At 38.3% G+C, this 16590-nt stretch overlaps 1 protein-coding gene across 7 annotated transcripts in view; it reads left to right on the top strand.

Annotated features, from left to right (window-relative positions):
* The window catches only part of LOC124949580 (glutamate receptor ionotropic, NMDA 2B), a 65279-nt gene that overhangs the window by 15268 nt on the left and 33421 nt on the right, over positions 1–16590 (top strand). For 6 of the 7 annotated variants that reach the window (XM_047494875.1, XM_047494873.1, XM_047494874.1 and 3 more), the window contains exons 2-3: positions 12416–13014; positions 14211–14382. In XM_047494875.1, coding sequence (XP_047350831.1) covers positions 12685–13014; positions 14211–14382 — 502 coding nt within the window. In that variant the 5' untranslated portion in view covers positions 12416–12684. Of the gene's footprint in view, positions 1–12178; positions 12332–12415; positions 13015–14210; positions 14383–16590 lie in introns of those variants that run through there. The other variant, XM_047494870.1, reaches the window with a different exon arrangement.

Below are 16590 nucleotides of genomic sequence, written 5' to 3'. Positions count from 1 at the left end.
TTTTCAAAAAAATTCTTTCTTTTTTAACTTTCAATTTTGATAAATAATTTTTATGAATAGAGAAATATAAGATGACCCCTTTTCGTTAACGAAGTCAAAAGAAGTAAGAGTAAGTTGAAAGGAAGTTAATCGTGCTGTTTCCGTCTCTCTCTCTCTCTCTCTCTCTCTCTCTCTCTTCCTTTTTTAAGCGACAATGTGTGCAGTGTAAACGATAGATCGTTCGTGGGAGAGTCTGAACTAGATAGAATCGCTCGGATATGCAAAGGATGCAGTAATTAAAAGTTAGAAACAGGATCCTGACTATCTGTCAGATACACACTGTGTCTTAAATTCTAACCGTATGACCCTTTTGTCCGAACGACCTGGTTTTTTTTACGAAGAATAAGCATCGAGCTTTCTCCCTTTTTGTCTCGTCGATCTCGCGAATTAAAATTCGCTCGTGGGCGTATCGTTCGCGACTAGGAAAACAAAGATAAACAAAGAAACAAAAAAGTACACGATTGGAAAATTCGATGGCTCGAGCCATTTCAAGGTTGCTCCTGGGTGTTTTCTTTCGAGTTTCTCTTTTATTTTTTCTTTTTTTTTTATTTTTTCAAGGGATATTAAACGTAATACCTTTGGAAGTATACGCTCAAGTTCGTTCGAAATTCCACTAGCTTTCGTCGATCGAGGAAAAGTTTAGGACACTTGGGGTGAGAGAGGGAGAGAGAGAGAGAGAGAGAGAGAGAGAACGTCGTTGACTACGTTGCCAACTCGGACAGCTGTCAACGACCTCGAGACACTCTCATCGAAACCCACTTCCTGTCTTGCTATATCCTAAAACTTTTCTCTCGCGAGCTGATCCTCTATCGAAGAAGAAACTTTCTTCTATGACGTACATACCTTCGCCGAGAAGTCCATTGTCTTTCGTCCTTATTACTAAGGACTTTGAAACTGCGGCATTATGTTTGACATCGCTCTCTATACCCATGATTTTAGAAGAGAGACCCACGGTTTAGTAGATCTATTTCTTTCGTGTTTCTTCTTCTTTTTCATCTCTTTGGTGATTTCAAAGAAATGAAGACAAGTTTGTGTTATTCTATGAAAAGACACGAAGAAACTTCTTTAATTATCCACTTTTTATTCGGCCTTTCATCAGAGAATTTTGCTATTTAGGCGGCGAAGCACGTGTTTCAGAGTAATTTTTAGGGGGGAAAGATATAAAAGGATGGTCCCAACTTAAAATGTAAATCGAGCGAATCGTTTGGTTCGTTAATTGAGTTGATCAAGTGATAAATTAAATAAAGGGAACGAGAGAGAGAGAGAGAGAGAGAGGGGGGGGGGGGGGGGGAACGAAAAAAAGCTTTTTGTTTTTTTTTTAAAGAGACGGATAATTAAATGACGATTGTACCGAAAGGAGAATACAAAATATATATCGAAAGGTGCGGCAAAGTCGACGGTGCGGTACTTTTCAAGTGGTCTTTAGCCGAGTCGAAGGCACGAGGCCAAGGTTAGATGAAACAGGATGCCGTACGGCAGTGTAGTTTTCGTGCCAAAGGATTTTCATCTATTTTCAACAACGACACGATCGTTTATTAGACGATTTTTCTTTTTCCAAAAATCTCGATCGTGAGTTGAAATCCTTTGCCTTTGAAGCATTTCCAATGATTTTCTATTTTACGATCGATTCGACTTCGGTCGGACCATCCCGTTGCTCGTCCAAGAAAGTAAAACGTTACCCTTGCTTTCGCTTTTTTCCTCCTGCTCGTGAATTCATTGAGAATCGTACATGAATCTAAAAAGCTAGGATAGAGGATGGCTCTTCACGGTAAAAGAACGAAATGCGATCCTCATTTTAAAGCGAATACTACGTTCATGTCAAGTTATTCAAGTTATTTCCTTCTTTCTTTTCTCATTCTTTTATTTCAAGTAGATACCGAAAAAGTCACTTTTCACAGGAATGATCACTTTTGTCGTCCGACCTAAGTATGCACACAATAGGGCATAGAGGAGGAACGAATGTGTAGCGGCATAACTTTGCGAATTGGAAAGATGAAGAAAAATAATTAGAAAAAAAAAAAAGAAAAAAAAGAAACAGTCTTAGTCTATCGTTAAACCGTATCTTTATCTCGGTATCCCAATTTCTTTCACCTATTCACTTTTGATTTCATTGTTCTTTATTCAGAATGGAATGAGAAAAATTCTCGCGAAAAATAATCTCCCTTATGAAAAGAGATAATCGCATCTCGTAACAACGATTATTCTATGGGGGCATTCTCGACGAACAAAACGATTTATTCTCCATTCGAGATTACGAAAAAGTTCTCTTTTTCTCTAGTGGAGTAAAAAAAAGTTCGCTGGCAAAACTTTGACCAATCAACGAAATAATTAAGGTTAATTGATTTTCAAGGGGAAGCGCGGCACGAATAGACATGTATAATACTGCCACTTATATTAGACATTTCAATTAAGAGTGGGGAGGAGAGAGAGAGACAGAGAGAGAGACAGAGAGAGAGAGAGAGAGAGAGAGAGAGAGAGAGAAAGAGAGAGAGAGAGAGAGAGAGAGAGAGTAGGAGCAAGCGACATGTTCCTTCGTTCTCGTGAGAAATGTATAAACCTAGCGTTGAACCATTGCACTTCTGCGTTCCGGATCCACGAAATACACTCAATGGTTATGCCGTGTTTATCTATCGACGTTTATTAAAGTAACAAGGAATAACAGGATATTGGATTTTATTATTGTTTGACCTACATGTTGAGAATAGTAACGTGGAAATCGATATGAACTGCGCCATATGTACGATCTCAAATTTTAACGAAAGGGAAGCATTTTAAAAAGCACAGAGAATATAATCGTTCGTTATAGTTGAAGAAAATTAAGGTAAAATGTTTCGCTTTTAGAATTAGTCGAGAACTTTCTTATTCGTTTCCTTCTTATCCTAGAGTTGGCAAATTAATTAAGGAAATTCCTCGGTGAATTTTAAGTTGGAATCAAAGATCATGCGCTTTCGAATCTTTGCCTGGAGTTTCGGTGTTGATCGCCAAACGATTTCGTCGATCTGTGCATTTAAACGAAAATAGAAAGACTTTCTACGGTTTAGCGATAAATTAAAGTTCATCTTTACCGTTGTTGCTACGAAATTCCGATCGTGCTTCTTCGAGCGGAAGATCCTCATCAATTTCGGAGTACCTTTTATGTATGTACTATCGTGTATATCTATGAGATAACTTTACTCTAGGAAATTTCATACAATCGTATCGTTTGAAAATTTGTCACGAAAGACCCTATATAATGGGAGATGACAATATACGGGAAGAGAGAAGGAGAAACAGAGAGAGAGAGAGAGAGAGAGAGAGAGAGAGAGAGAGAGAGAGAGTTAATGGCGTAATTTTAATAAAGTATATAAAAAAGTTTGAAAAACTCACTGTTTCACCGTGAATGTAAAGAGAGATAAGCTATGGAAATTTCAGTACAGTTTCAGGACCGTTCGTCTTTGTCAGTTCTTAGCAGCTTCTTCGCTTTTAAAGACGCATGTTTCCTGCGTTTATTTCTTCTCTTTATTCTTCCTTTCTAGAGTTTCCAGACAGTCGTCTCTTGACCCTGAAACTTAACCATTAGTCTCGAGTATCACCTCATGGCGGGAAGAAAAATAAAAGGAGAAAATAAAATAAAGGGAGAAAAATCGAGACGACATTTTTTCGCATACCATTCATATTTGTAACCGATCGATTCTCCATATATTCCCATATCGTTTGTCAATGACGTTTTCGTGGAACGCAATAAATACGTTTCTCATAAAGCTCGATAGAATATAGAGTCGACTGAAATTTGCAACTGTACAGTCGAGATTCTACTTGACGTATTCGTGAATAAACATATCTCATTATGAAAATCGACGACGAATATCCGATATTATGATGTAAACGAGACAAATATGTAATATCAAATTTTTCGCGTTAAAATTTCCCGAATGAAGCGCAAATTATGGAGTGAAAGAATTATCGCGTTTCATTGAGAGAAGAGAGAAAGAGAAAGGCGAAACGTGAATTTTCATGTCTCTCGCGAACCGAGAAGATTTTAGATATCTCCTTCTTTCGTACTAACGAAAGAACATCACCGTAAATTATAATTAACGCTAATGCTAATTTTTCGCTATAGGAAAAGGATCTTTTCTCTTTTTTTCGTTGCTTATAGCGAGATTAACAAAGGAAAATAAAGTAACGTCCGCGTATTCGCGTTGCGAGCCATCGAGTATGAAGAAAAGCATTAAAATAATTAGTTTCGTGTGAAAAGAAGAAACGAAAGATTATTTGTGGATAACCAAGGATAATGACGAGCCGCTTGTAAATTTCTTTACGATTTTTCAGACACGTTACAAGACACTTATATTTCTCCCTTTATCTTCCTTCCTTATTCTCTATCATATTTTTCCCCTTAGAACGTATCTACCGTTTTCTTTCAAAATTCACCGCGCTATTGCTCGATTAATAATACACTCGCGGGGTTAGTTAATGCGAAACCACGCCCGTGAAAAAGCTTCGACCTCGAGCCTGAACGGGATTTTCTTGCCAAGAAGCGATTTCTCTCCTCTTTTTCTTTTTTCTTTTTTTTTTTTTTTTTTTTGTAATTTCTTTTTTTCTGACGATCTCTTTCTTTTTTTTCTTTTTTTTCTTTTTCTTTTACTACTACTTCTTCTGCATCCTTCTTTTTTTTTCTCCCTTGAAAAAGGTTAAATATACTATTTGCAATGAGTTTATCGCGATGCTACCGTTCCAACTCGTAACTCGTTTTACGTAACGATCAAAGTTGCTGTCTATTTTCACGTATATAGGGTGTATAATAGGATTTCGTGAGAAAGTGGAGGAAAGTATTAGATACTCATACGGTCATGCTTGCATATAGGGTAAGAAAAATAGGTTATTCTATGTGGATTATGGAACGCATACGTATGTAAATATGAAATACTCATGCAGATGATCGAAATAAGTTGAGGAATACGTCGGCTTTCAGAGAACTTCCTTTTCTACTGAAAAATACTCTTTGAAATTTCCCATGGTTTCGAACTCGAAAAATAAACGTTTTAAAATTTTTAGGCTAATTCTCTTTAAGGCTAAGCTACTCGCACGAATCTTTGAAACTCTGACATTTCGCCGATCGAGAATTTCTCAACGAGTGACGTAAATTTATAGTAAATTCGTTTCAAGAGTAACGCCCGTCCAAAGCAGTTACGCGAAAGTTATCGTGTATAATAGGCAAGCGAACAAACATTTTGAGGGTAAGGAAAAATGACGTGACGATAAAGAGGGACGAAACGGTATCGCGATAAAGCGAGACATAAATAGAGCACTTGGGAAGAGAGAGAGAGAGAGAGAGAGAGAGAGAGAGAGAGAGAGAGAGAGAAGAAAGCTGTCCGAGTCTATCGAAAATTTGGTTCACGTGACTTTTCCAACAGCACTTTACATACCTTTTAGCAAGTTTGATCAAACTTACAAAAAAGAAAAGCGAATTAAAGATATCTTACGTAAGAAGGATCAATTTTTTGGATCCAATTATAAGTCTCCATCTCGTCGAGTTATATAACATTATCGTGAGTATTTTCTTGACGCTTTCTTTTTCCTTATCTTTGACCGAACTAAGCGAATAAATACGAGTGGAGCTCGACGATTATTTGCCAGTCGAGGATGATTTTAACTCAAACGGAAATTCTCTTTGCCGGAATGCAAAGGAATAAAGAAATAAGAGAAGGAAAGGGCACGGGAGAGGTGGAAGAGAGTTATACGCGAACGTTTGTGCTTAGCGTACAAGTCGAGTGCAAGTTCTTCTTTTTTCCCTTGAGCCGGAACGATATCACGTGACGATACGTCGGGTAAAAGCGTGAGAAATTTTATTGCAGTGACTCTTAAAGAAAAGCTTCAAGAGCTACGATACGATGAAATAAGAGGAGTTTAATAATACATCTACCGAAATATCCCTCCTTTCGAGTTCGACGAAAAGCCAGAGAAAAGATTGCGCAAGATGTCATTTTCTTTGTACGGCTAAATTGTATTCATGGAAAAATACGGGCTAAAGTGCGTGTTTGTATTCGTGATGACGCACCGAATTTATGGAGAAAATCAAAATTCCTCGATGTATACCTCACGTGTACATCGGCATTTCGGAGCGCATGTTGCGGTTAGCTTTCGACGTCGTTGCTTTTCCAAGTGTCTATCTAGTTGGAACCCCGACAAATTTCGAGGACACTTTTTCTCCGATATATATGCGCTCTTCCATCAACTTCCTCCATTTCTTTCTACTTAATTTTGACTTTCTACATGGAATAAAAAAAAAAAAAAAAAAAACAAATAAATGTAATATCATAATCGAGAAGATAAATGGAGAAGGAGAGACATCGTCCTAATAACGTAAATCACTACTTGGTAAACTTATGGAAGGTGGTTTGGAAAAGGGACGGAGAAGAAATATCAGGGTATTAACGCGACAAGTAGAATCCGTATGCGCGATAACGTTTCTAACGGGAGCTGCTACGTATGCTCCCGTTGCATTCACACACTGAGAATTAGTCAGCGTGATATTAGATAAGTAAACGAGTGGTACGTGGGCTTGCAAATAACGTGCGAAAAATTATGAGATCGACGAAAATGGAAGGATTGACTCGAATCGATTAATTCTCCATTATTCGCACCTAATAGGAGAAATAAAGGAGAGATAAGGTTATTTGGGAACGATCTAATCTACCTTAAATGATCGTTAGAAGGATTTTCGCCGATATAATAATAGGATTCGTTTTGCGGTTCCGCATAAAGATGTAAATGCGATTAGTTTTTTTTTTTCCTCGATATCTTCGCCTAACCATGGAAATTTTTCGCTTTCGCGATCACTTATATCTGAAAAAGATCGGTATGTACACAGGTGCATCTTTGTAAAAAATTTCTCTTCGTTTCGTCGTTTCTTTAGATTTGCCCATTCCTCCCTCCATTCCCCCTTCCACCACGAGAAAAACTTAAAAGAACCACCTTTTACTCCTTGAGACGTTCTATTTACCAGTAAGCAAGATTTATTCATCGCTTGAAAATTTTTCTCTCTGTCCTTTTCGAGACTTTACCTTGCTCCTCTGTTTATATCGGTAAGATCACATGGTTACTAATATTCCAACCGTATGCGTTTAAAGCTACCGCGAGAACAGTTCGTAGCCGGATCACGTAGGCCGGCACTGGATCAACCGTATAACCCAAATGAAACGTCGCCCTGCTTTTCCCTGCTTCGCTCTGTTTCGCCTACTTTACAAAAAGAGATATACGTGCGATCAAATATGTGAACGGACTAAAATATTCGTCCTTCTTCTTCCTACGATGAGTATTATCGACCGTACGTACGTACGTACGTACGTACGTTCGTTCGTTGGTTCCTTCGTTCTCGTAACGACATCTTTTATCAATGATTACGAATACACGACAATCGTATAATATATTTCATCGGTCCCGACCGAATTTAATAAACGATAATGAAATGGGAATGAAAGAGAATCGATAGGAATAAGGACAGAAACTTAATGAGCCATGCGAAACGATGTTGATTAATGGTGCTACATAGACCCTGCTATATATTATAATGTAGCGATAACTCGCTGGACGTTCTTACGGAAACTATATTTTTTCCCGTCATGTACGTAACTATGTAGATATGTAACGTACATATGTATACATAGGTATTGCGTCCTATCTATCGTGGTACGCGCATGCCTCTCTCGTATTTATATATATATATATATATGTATTCTATAAAGTTACGTAGTAGGTGTATTAAAATGCTCTTGGACGTGATAGACGAAGGATAACGTTGCGTGAAAAATACAGACGACCGCGAGATCAACGAATTTATTTCTTTATCAGCGTGATCCACAACATAATAATAGAATCTTACGAGAAGATGACTAAAGGTTACAATTCGTTCTCGCTTATCTCCATCTATCAATTTTTTTTTTCCTTTTCCTTCTATTTTAATCGCGATATTTTCTCTCTCTCTCTCTCTCTCTTCGTCTCTCTCTCGTTACTTTCAAGGAATAAATATATTTCCTCCTTCGGAGAAAAAGTCCTCGTATCAGACAGGATTTATACCGTCGACGAAGAAATGATAAAGAACGTACTCTTTCTTATCGAGAATATTGCGACGTATAGTCGATTCGAATTCGTCGATTTGTCGTAAGTCGAGCGCGTTGAATTTTTCACATTCCGATGCAATAACTTACGTTTATCTTTTCTAAAGAGATATTTGTAATACGAATTAGATTTGGTCGAGTCGTCTCTTTATATCCGATCGAACATTCACGTTACTTTGGACAAACTTTTATTGTTCTCACGGTCTTTTCCAACGGTAGAACAGACATGTATGAATGTCTTGGAGAACTTTTGAAAGAAAATGTAAGGGATAAGAATTGATTGGAGAACATATCCGCACTTCTTTTTCTTTTTTTTTTTTTCTTTTTTTTTCTTTTTTTTGTCGTAATGGACGCGTTCATTCGTTCAAGAAAAACACTGTTTGCCACTTTTGTCGGAGACAAGGATTATTCGATTTATCTTCTTTATTTCACGCCCTAAGATATTCGGTCTTACGTTATAAAAGGGCGGTGGCCTCCCAGCTACGACGGTGGTTGGGAGCGGATTCACGAGAAAAGACGATGTGAGATACTCAAGAGCGTATATACTAGAATTATCATGTTTTTCACTTATTTTTTCTTCGCGAAAGCTTACCGTTCTCTTTGTTCCTTATTGAATTTATAGTCTCGTCGAAGATAACCTCGTTGGAGTTGCAGACGAAGCGCTCGTTTCTTCATGTTAAGCCAGACAGATCACGCGAAACGTGTACCTACGAGTTTTGCCTCTGAAAAACTTTTCTTTCTCTTTTCCATTATCTCTGTCTAACTGTCTTTTCTTTTTGCTTTCCGAATTTTTGAGCGAACGTTCGAAATGAAGAAATACGTCAACTTTGTCAAAGTTTTTCTTCTCTCTCTCTCTCTTTCTCTCTCTCTCTCTCTCGAAGAAGAAGAAGAAAGCTTTCGAATAGGCGAGTCAATAACGCGAATGAACTGATCGGAAAATATCGTGTCTGTTTCTTTGATCAGATAAAATGCACTTTAGTTTATAACCAATCTTATATCCAGTGATAGAATGATGGAAGCGTAATATGCAAGATACGCTGTTTACTCTCGTCGTAAATGAACCGTACCGCGAAGATCAAAGTCCTTGAACGTACCTACGTTAGGCATCGTTTAAACGACGACGACAAGGGTAATAGCACAAAATGATAAGATTAGTCGAACGGGAAAAATAATGGAAAACAATTGTTTGTTGTTCGAAAAGCATTTACACGAGAAAGATACAATGACGAGGAAGACATTAGATCGATTGATTTGTAGAAACCGCACGCGTAGCCACGGTTCTGGCCGCACACGAAGCCGCGGACGTTGCCGCAGTCTCAGCCACGGGAGAAGTTCCTCTTCTCGTTGTCGAAATTGTTCAACATAGTCAACACGCGCGCATTCTATCCCTCAATTTCGTTATTTCGTTCTTTGTGCGATAATAACGATAGCCACGTTTCGTTATAAGAGGATTGTACTACTTTTCTACGCGGACCGAATATAACGATTTTTATTGCGAGGAAAAATGTTTGCTAGCCGTTTAAAAAAAAGAAAAAAAAAAATATATATATATATATATATATATATATATATAAAGAAAGAGAGAGAGAGAGAGAGAGAGAGAGAGAGAGTTTGCTCGGTTGGAAAAATATACCTAACGCTTAATGATTCTATAAATCGTTTGGTCGTTCCGTGCAATTAAAAGAACAAATAGCGTAAGGGTCGAGAGGACCTTGGTGTCACGATTCGCCGAGGCGAATATAATGGATCACCCTTTCATTTTCTTTCACTTTGTTTCTCGGTCAATGGATCTTACGGGCAAATAAATGACAAGTAAATGTCGCGTAGATTCGTTTCGTTGTTAGAAAGAGAGATCGTAAGGAATTCTATAAACGTGTATTAACTTTCTCGTCTAACAGCCGGTAAATATCGTAAAATTAATTGACGCAAATCGGATTTTCTTGTATCGCGAATAACGATAGGGCTTGTAACGGACAAGCTTACGAGTCGATAAACACCCCGATTACAGGAGGAAGGATAGAGTTTTGGTTTCCACTTTCGCGAGACTGATGGAGTTCGTTACACCATCGGCGTAGAATCTAGTTAGGTATATAGGATTAGGGATAGTTTATCTCTACCCGATACTCGAACGAACTCTACGAAGAATTAGTAGAGTCCTTACGGTCTGCCGATCTTTTGCTTTCAACCTCTCGAGCATTTTTCTTACAAAGGTATTTTACTTCCTAAGGATTCAATATTATCGAAGACGGCCAAGTTTCAGCGACGAGAATTATCGCTCCGATGGAACATATTTTAATGTCAATTTGACGAGGACGTCGACGCGACGCGATTGCTCCTGCTAATCGCGATGGTTTATATTAATAACGGTAATAAATATCGGTATAACGTAAACGACTTACAAACGCAATCGGATCTCTATACGGTTTTAATTGGACGCCGTCCAATTTACGCCATATCGTCATTTAATCTCATTTATTTTAACTCGGCTATGACACGAAAAACTCAAGTCAAGTATGTAGATACCTATGTAGAAACTATCGTATCGCGCGAACGAACGTCGTTAAGGATCAGGTTATTTACGTTTTTTTGCGTCTCATTGCGGATTCGACGAAAGAAAAAAAAGAAAAAAAAAAAAAAAACAACGAAAGAATAAGAAGAAGCTTTTTAGATAATTACTCGACCGGTTTCATCTTCGCGGTCTGTTTACAAATTTAACAAGTTACGAGCACGTCTCGTTATGCTAGATTTATTTCGCTCGACGAATAATTAAATTCTCCCACGAAATTGGAATTTTAAAAGATGCACAAGGTAGGTTATATGCCTAAGTACGATCTTCCAGCTCGATAAACGATAAACATATATTTGTCGTGTTCATGCGCGAAGGACTTTTTTTTTTTTTTTTCTATTCTTTTCAAAGTCTTTCATAATGGTCGATATTGTTTTAATGATGGAGAACAAAAAGATAGGTAAGATAATTCGCGGATTCTTTCCCGTTTCTCTTTTCTTTCTCTAAACCATTATATACCTTCGTCATTCAGTGAAACACGGAGCTTATGAAATAAACGAATCCTTCGTTATCTAACGCTTTCATTCGTTTGAAACCGATCATTGTTTCGTAGATTAATTAATCCACCGACGTATCGCCGTAATCCAGGTTGTTCGTTTGTTCCTCACTTTGATATTTTTCAAAGGAAAATCTTAAGCTCCAAAGAATATCATCGTAAGAGTAAAGCTTATTTGAACATTCGAGGATTTGGAATTATCGGATGCTCGGAATCGCGACAAAAGGATCCTTGCAAACGGCGCGGAGATTCGTGATACGAAACCTATGTCCTTTGTACCGCTGCGGCTGGTTACCTTAATAGAGGATACACAAGGGTTTCGGAGATCTCGTAGACCACAAGTATTTAGGATAGAGAACGCCTGGTTTACCAAAGCCATCCATATGCGACACGTTCGATATCGCGAAAGCTGATAGACGGTCTTGCTTCCCATAATAGAGGGTCAAGGCGAGCAGATAGGGTGAAAAGTTGTTGAATCGACCTTCTACCCTTTCATATGTCTTACTCGTCATTTCCCGCTGTTGTTACTACCACGGTGAATGTTTTCTCCCGACAGAGAGAAATTTACTGATTCTTGTCATTTCGAAAGAGAAGGGGGGAGAGAGAGAGAGAGAGAGAGAGAGAGAGAGAGCGCGTTACGTGTTCATTCGTTCGTTCGTTCGTTCGTTCGTTCGTTCGTTCAAAACGGACGACCTAAATCCAACAACAATGAAATTTCTTAGAAAGCAAAATCACGAATAAATTTTCTAGCACCTTTGTCCAATTATGAATCGGTACTTTTAATGCAGAAGCCGCTGGAAAAGCTAGAAGAGATATGACTAATCGCGTAAGTACGAAAGGACAAACGTACGTCCGTTTCGTCGGCGGTTCAACGGTAAACTGATATCGTCTTTGGCGTATAAATAGATCATGGCTCGACTTTGTATTATGTAAACAAGTTTCCTGCTTTAGCACGATCGAAGCATTCGTGTCTTCGTGGCTTACAACTACGGTAGTAGTTTATTAGCGCGTTCTATTATTTGTAATCAATGAATTCGAACTGATGAACGGATAATAATTCGAATAAAGATAAATATAACGATATCAAGTTTGTTATTTTCTCGAGCGAAATACGTGATATTAAAGAAACAAAGTGTACGAATCGAAGATAATCGATAAAATCAATATTCCTAGATTGTTCTCGCGTCGCTGACAACGTTATTATAATTTATTTTTCAGGATTCGAGGGAACGGTGAAAGGAGCCTGCAAGGACAGAGATGATAGAAAGGAAAGACGGAGAGTACGGTGAGACGATCGGAAGCGTTCTGAATGGAAGAGAGCAACCGGCAGCCTATTGGTCGGTACGATTCGGTGAGAAAGAGAATGAAAAAGAATCGAGGTGAACGTATTGGATAGAGATAAAGGAAGGAAATAGAAAACAAGGAAGGATCCTCGAATCGTAATTACTTCCTTCTCGCGCGGCTAGTAGACGGATTAGCGGCTGCGAATGATGAAGTTCGCTTGGTGGTTCGTGTCCTTGCTGATGACGCCGGTGCTAGCTGGCCTTCCAGATGGCACCGTAACGCGCGGCGAAAGTGGAGTTAAAATTGGCACGGGTGAGAGAGGAACGACGACACCGAGAGGCACCAGGGGTAGTTCCGCGGTAAGGATAGGGGAGGGCGGATTTCCAAACTCTACGAGAAAGAGAGTGCTCATGACTACGACCACGACGACGGTCGCGACAACGACGATGATTACGACGACAATGCCACCATCAAGGTTCACTTATACTCCTCAATCCTCCGTGGGAAACAATCACAATAACACTTACTTGAAGGTGAGATCCATCTATCTATCTTTTTTCTCTAATAATACAGGATTAATGCCTTTGCTAGGATAAACAAAGTGAAAGACGAAGAGAGAAATTATTTCATTCTCCGTTTAAGGGTCCATACTATTTTCCCCCTCTCCTTTATATATCACTCTCTAGGAGCTTGAGTGTTCGCGGTCTATTCATCGGTAACAATCGATTTACGCAACAGGTGTGCATCGGTTCGTTGCGCTATAATAAAGTCGCAAATGCTCCTACTTTTTGGTTTTTTAATCGTTCTCGTCGTACACGAGTACGGGAGTATCGTTAAAGACTTTATGATCGGCTTCCTCCGAGGAGAGAAAATTCACGGGATAAAGCGACGAGAGAGAGAGAGAGAGAGAAAATTTTCTCACGTTATTTGACAATTCTCTTGATTATCTTATCAGCTAAAAGCTTCTCTCACAAGTTCACATTGATATCGCTAGAGTTTATTTCGTGTCTGAGAAAGAACATTCTTATGTCAATAAGACGACTTAAATTTATTCGATCGTGAAACTTGCCACGAGAGCGAATTTATTTTTTTTTTTTTTTTTTTTTTTTTTTTTTTTTTTTTTTTTTTTTTTTTTGTCGACAATCGTATCGATCGTCGTCTCTCTAACGATTAACGTCTCGGATAAACGTTCGTCGATTGTTTTTGTCCGTTTGACGTTCGATCTATTAGAGGACGAATATTTGACTCTGACTTGGGCCGAAGGAGACATTTTTTGGCCGAGAAAACGCATTTTTTCCATCATAAACGTGCACGTACTTACCAACCGTATACGTATCACATAATGAGCTTCGCGCAAAAATATATATACTTTACTTTTTCTCTCTTTCGCGTTATTTTTTTTTTATACTTTCAACACGTCCATTCATTTCGTCCGGCGCTTAAATCGCTTTCATGTCCACTCATTAAACTCGAGTTTCATGGTAGATACCTAGATATTATTGTATAGTTCAGGCATGTTGCCTCGTTGAAGCCCTCTTAACTTTCTCTTTTTTCGAGAGTACTATGAAATATTATTGTTTGAACTTTTCGTTTCCTTTATTTATCACTATAAGCTCGTTTTATGGGTTTATCTAATGCAACATTAAATGAATAAAATGAGCGAGAAAATGAATTTATTATAATTAATCGAAGAAAGAAGGTTTCTATTGTAATGATTTTTGCTCGACAGGTTGGCATGATGGTGCCGTACAAGACATTCGGCGTTAGGGATTACACGAAGGCTGTGACCTCGGCGATAAATATGCTACAGAAGAGTACAAGAGGACCAAGGCTCGGACTCTTTCAACATCACGACATATACGTGAAAATATCGATGATGGAACTTACGCCTAGTCCGACAAGTGAGTCAGATTCTGTTTTTCTTCTTTTTACTATATTCCCTCTCTCTCTCTCTCTCTCTCTCTCTCTCTTTCTATTTTTCCTTCAGTTTTTCTCAACGCGCGAATCTACCGAAGATCCTCTCGAATAAAGGTTTCTTCAAGGGTTCCCATTGCGACGGGATATCGATCTTTCCTTTTCACTGATAAAAAAAAATAAAATAACTCCGCTCGGAGAGCCGTCGCGAGACGATACCTATCCCCCTATCTTCGAATATTAATCGTCGTCCCGTTCTCGAATGTCCGGTTTAAAGAAGAAATGCGTCGATTTAGTTGCTCATCGAATCGAATGATTGTAAAGCTCGTGGAAGTGACTAAGGAGAAGCGGATGTTAACATCCAAGTCCATTTCTGTTTTTTTCGCTTTTGTCGTTTCTCAAAATTCATCCTGCAAATTGCACTCAAGGGAGCTTGACGGATGCGCCGTCTGTTTTTCGCTTTTAAATTCATTTCATTCGAAAATATCGTATTACCATACTCTTGAAAAGCCTCTCTTTCTCTTCTTTTTCCTATTTCGAGCGGCCTCATTCAATCTCCGTTACACGTACAACATTCGTACGTACGTATGTACGCGAAAAGGAGTGCATTTCGCGAGTCGTAAAGTTTAAAGCGACGTATGAAAGACGAGATAAAGATCGCGTTTGAATGATGTTGAAATTCCTCGGAGGATTCACGTTTAAACCGTAGTTTTGTATCATAAATTCGACTGGATCTCGGTTCGCTGGTGCGCCAAATCTCCTTCTTTACGAGATAAACATCGAGAAACGGCCTCGAGGCCATTGAATCTCCTCTTTTTACCTTATCTTTATTAAGAATTCGTCGTTAAATCATTGAACGTCCTCTTTAACGAATCGAATCGAAAAGCTACATGTTTGTCATGGAGCTACGATCCACGTGATTTTATGCGAATGAATCTAACTATCGGAATAAACTTACCGTTTCGTTAATCAAAAAAGAGAAAAAAAAAAAAAGAAAGAAAAAAAAAAAAGGAAAAAAGAGAAAAATAAAAACGGTAGGAGATGGGAACGTAGTATAAACGATCGAATTATAAATCGTTCGATTAACGATCGAACATATAGTGGAAGAAAGATTATTATTCATCGGTCTTTTATACTTCGAGCTGCACACATACGCGAAGCTCCTTTCTTTGATCGACGTCATGATCGGTTACCCATTTTCTTTCTCATTCCCTCTTTCGTAATTTCTTTCAAAGGTTAGCTTAACGATTCGAGGAATTTCGTAATAAAAAAAGGAAAGAATCTTTTATCTGGTCGTTTCGTTTTATAAAATAATCCTGTAGAATTTTAAATTATGCAAAGTGTACGTAACGATATGTTTTCTATGTTTCATAACAAGCCCCTCGTTATCGCTCGTTTTTTTTTTTTCTTTTTCATTTTCCTTATCATTAGGAAATTCTTCGTTTCAGCATAACGGTATCCCTCAACGTTCATTCACTGTTATTACATTATTACGTAACGATATTACTAGAATAGTCTCCCCTAGAAATGTAAAATTTCTATGCTTATCACTCATTCGAATCGTAAATCCGAATATATCATATTCGAATGGAAAGAATCGAATAACGAGAAAACGAGAGAATCCTTTCGTCTTCGACGAAAAGTTTGCAAAAGCTTCCCGATTTACATCGTGCCCCCGGAAAGTTTGCTAGACTTTGTAATTGCGTGAAATAAGTAATGCGTGGGGGATGTGTCCGTGATATTAAAGGAAGCTTCGGTCGTAAGTAGAAAGAGTTGTAGAACGTCAACTGGAATAATTAGGAGTACACGAGTAATAAAGTTCCTTTTAATATTATTTTTTCTCCCTTCTTTTTTTCCTAATCTTTTGTTAAAACGCGTAATTTCATAAATTCCTAAGTGTTATGTAGTAATTTTCAAAGTACCATTTTCTCATACCAAAGTTATGGAATCGAGGGCTAGTGATATTGGAACGATACGAGTAAGTGTAAGTAAATACGTATATTTCGTCGTTGATCGGTGAATATTGTATCGAAAAAAGCGACGACGGTCGGTCGGGCGCCGTTAAATGATGCCAGCGTCCGTCGGCGGATCGTAGCTTCCGTAAGGGAATAGCTAATGATTGTTTCGAGTTAGACGAATACAATCTCTTCGAATGCCAAGTTTTTCATGTTTTCTCGCGCGTTTTTTCTTGCATC

Source organism: Vespa velutina, chromosome 6, assembly GCF_912470025.1.
Source record: "Vespa velutina chromosome 6, iVesVel2.1, whole genome shotgun sequence".
NCBI lineage: Eukaryota > Metazoa > Arthropoda > Insecta > Hymenoptera > Vespidae > Vespa > Vespa velutina.
The sequence above is the reverse complement of the archived record's forward strand: the minus strand, read 5'-3'. Positions and strand labels throughout refer to the sequence as shown.